This window comes from Bison bison, unplaced genomic scaffold, assembly GCF_000754665.1.
Source record: "Bison bison bison isolate TAMUID 2011002044 unplaced genomic scaffold, Bison_UMD1.0 scf7180017864167, whole genome shotgun sequence".
In the NCBI taxonomy this organism is placed as follows: domain Eukaryota; kingdom Metazoa; phylum Chordata; class Mammalia; order Artiodactyla; family Bovidae; genus Bison; species Bison bison.
This window is the reverse complement of record NW_011494739.1, coordinates 394,662-397,580: the sequence shown is the minus strand read 5'-3', so window position 1 is coordinate 397,580 and position 2,919 is coordinate 394,662. Positions and strand designations below refer to the sequence as shown.

Here is a 2,919-nt window from a genome sequence, read left to right as displayed (position 1 = left end):
AGCTGGTTCTGCTCTCTGGAGAACACTAATACCTGCACTATTTATCAAAATTGCAAATGCTGGTTATAACCCATCCACATATCAGAATATGCTGTAGTCACAGAAAACAATGCAGTCTATTTATGTACTGACATGGGAAGATCTCCAAGATATATTAAGAATAATGTGTACAGTATGCAAGCAACAAAAATATTAAAAGTCCTATTGCTTACATGTGTGTGTGTGGGGAACTCTGGAAGGATAGCTAAGAAACTAACAGCAGGGTTACCTGTTGGAGGAGGGCAGTGGGGTAACCGAGTAATGGGAAACCAGGCAGAGGGGCTTTTTGCTTTACTCTTTCTACATTCTTTGATAAATGAACATATTCATTGATAAATTGACCCAGCAATTCTACTTCCATATGTTGGTGGCTTAGTTGGTAAAGAATCCACCTGCAATGTGGGAGACCTGGGTTCAGTCACCAGGTTGGAAGATTCCCTGGAGAAGGGAACGCTTACTCACTCCAGTATTCTGACCTAGAGAATTCCATGGACTGTATAGTCCAAGGGGTCGCAAAGAGTCGGACGAGACTGAGCAACTTTCACTTTCACCTTTACCTTATAAATACACTTCCCCTCATGTAAAATGGTATTATATATATTAGAAAAAATATCCAGGGGATTTCCTTGGTGGTCCAGTGGCTGAGAATCCTCAATCCCAATGCAGGAGACCCAGATGTGACCCCTGGTTTCAGGGAACTATCAATAGACCCCACATGCCGCAAAAGATCCTGAGAGCCACAATTAAGACCTGGCGCAGCCAAACAAGTAAAACAAAAATAAATATTTTTTAAAAATTCAGTTGTAGCATCATTCATAAGAGAAGAATGGAAAGCACCTAAATACCCATCAGCAGGAAAGCGGTTAAATAAACCATCCATTTGTTACAAAGAATGAGGCTGCTCTCTTTGTTCTGATGTGATTTCCAAATGAAGTGGGAAAGAGCAAGATGCAGGATGCTGTGTATATAGGATGCTACCATTTGTGTGGGAAGAAAAGTCAAATTCTGTGCCTATATATTTGCAAATGCATGATCACAGAATAAACTAAAGACAGGACTTCTCTACAGGGAGGGGAACTAGCTAAGTGGGGAGTGGGCAGCAGAAGGAATTACTTTACACTGTATTTTTCGAATCATGGGCATGTATTATCCATTCAGGACTTTAAAAAATTTCTGAGGCAGAGGGGAGAGGTAGGAGGAGAAGTCACATGCCAGGTTGGTACTAAAGTTATCTGAACACAAAGTATTCATCTACTCCACTTTTCATATTTTTGACTTGAGTCTCCCCTGAACTGCTCTTACAAACACCCACTTGGGACTACAGCGAATTTCATTGAAGCCTCAGGGCCCTCACTAAAACCAGGAAGATAATTTTTGAAGATGAGAGCACTAGATCTCTGCAAGGCAAATGACTCTTTAATTCACCCACAGAGACAACCGGATGCAGACCTGTTCTTCAGAATCTTCTTTATTCTTCAGCTAACCACCACAGAAGGTCAGCTTGAACCAAAACAAGCTGAAATAACCTCAAAAGGTCCGCCTCATTACCCACAACGGGGCAAAACCTGAAGTGAAGCCTGTTTTTTTTTTTTCAGAGCAGACCCAGCCCATACTTTTACACAGGTGTCCACTAAAGACCGATCAGCAAGGCCCCACCACCACAAACTGTAGGAACTCTGCTGGGAGCTTCCTTTGGGTCATTCATGAAATCCACCTCTTCCTTAGTCATAAACAAGCCCTTGCTGTCTTGTGGGGAAGGTCATCAGTGTTGGTATCTTGAGCAACAGACCATTTGTGTACTCTGGAGCTTTGAAGGGGAGGTGACTTGACTTACTTCCTCCCCTGCATCTGAGATGCAATCACCTTTCTGAATATCTAAACAGTGACCTGGGAGATATGTGGTGGAGGGTGCCTCATGAAGACTCTTCAGGGTCATCATGTCCGGGCTCCTTCAGTACTTAATCCTTTGTTTTTCAGAAACTTTGCACACGGGCTCCCAAGAGGCAGGCAGGCCCAGAGGAGAGGCCACAGGCCTGGGAGCCCAGCAGCCTCTCAGAGTGGGTCCCCGGGAAAGAGGAGGAGGGGGTGGGGGGTGGGGGTGGAGATGCAAGGCAGGGGCAGAAATCAGCTGAAACACTCCATGCTGGTTCTGACTCGCTCCATCTCGTGCAGGAAGCTGTAGAACTGAGGCAAGGTTAATTCTGGGGAGAGAAAACGCGGCTTCAGGTAAATGTTTCCAACTCCACAGAATCATCCAAGAAAATGAATTTCCACCCAGCGACTTCCTTTTTATTTTTTGACTTAATACCTCTAAGCAGTTCTGGATGGGTAATTGATCATAATAAAGAACTGAAGCCTTGAACACAGAAAGTTCTCAGCTCCATTTAAAAAAAAAAAAAAGTGGAGGGGGGATTTTAAATGGCATTAACTCCCCAACACAAAGGGATGAAAGAGTGCCATTCAGGACAGCTGATGTGATTCCCATAGCCCCAGAGCTTCTTGCTCTTAGATATTCACCATTCCTACCCCAAGCTTCCCTGATAGCTCAGTTTGAAAAGAATCCGCCTGCAATGCAGGAGACCCCAGTTTGATTCCTGGGTCAGAAGGCCTGCTGGAGAAGGGATAGGCTACCCACTCCAGTATTCTTGGGCGTCCCTTGTGGCTCAGCTGGTAAAGAATCCTCCTGCAATGCGGGACACCTGGGTTCGATCCCTGGGTTGGGAAGATCTCCTGGAGAAGGAAATGGCAACCCACTCCAGTATTATTGCCTGGAGAATCCCATGGACGGAGGAGCCTGGTGGGCTACAGTCCATGGGGTCGCCAAGAGTCTGACACAACTGAGCAAATTTCACTTCACTTTAGGTGCCACACAAGCACTGG

General features: G+C 45.2%; 1 protein-coding gene across 2 annotated transcripts in view; it reads right to left on the bottom strand.

The window, feature by feature from the left end:
* Nucleotides 1-1,482: 1,482 nt before the first annotated feature.
* COMMD7 (COMM domain containing 7) overlaps nucleotides 1,483-2,919 on the bottom strand; it is a 28,806-nt gene continuing 27,369 nt past the window's right edge. The window contains exon 9 of one of the 2 annotated variants that reach the window (XM_010841711.1): nucleotides 1,483-2,240. In XM_010841711.1, the coding sequence (XP_010840013.1) occupies nucleotides 2,164-2,240 (77 nt within the window). In that variant the 3' untranslated portion in view covers nucleotides 1,483-2,163. The remainder of the gene's footprint in view (nucleotides 2,241-2,919) is intronic. The other variant, XM_010841712.1, reaches the window with a different exon arrangement.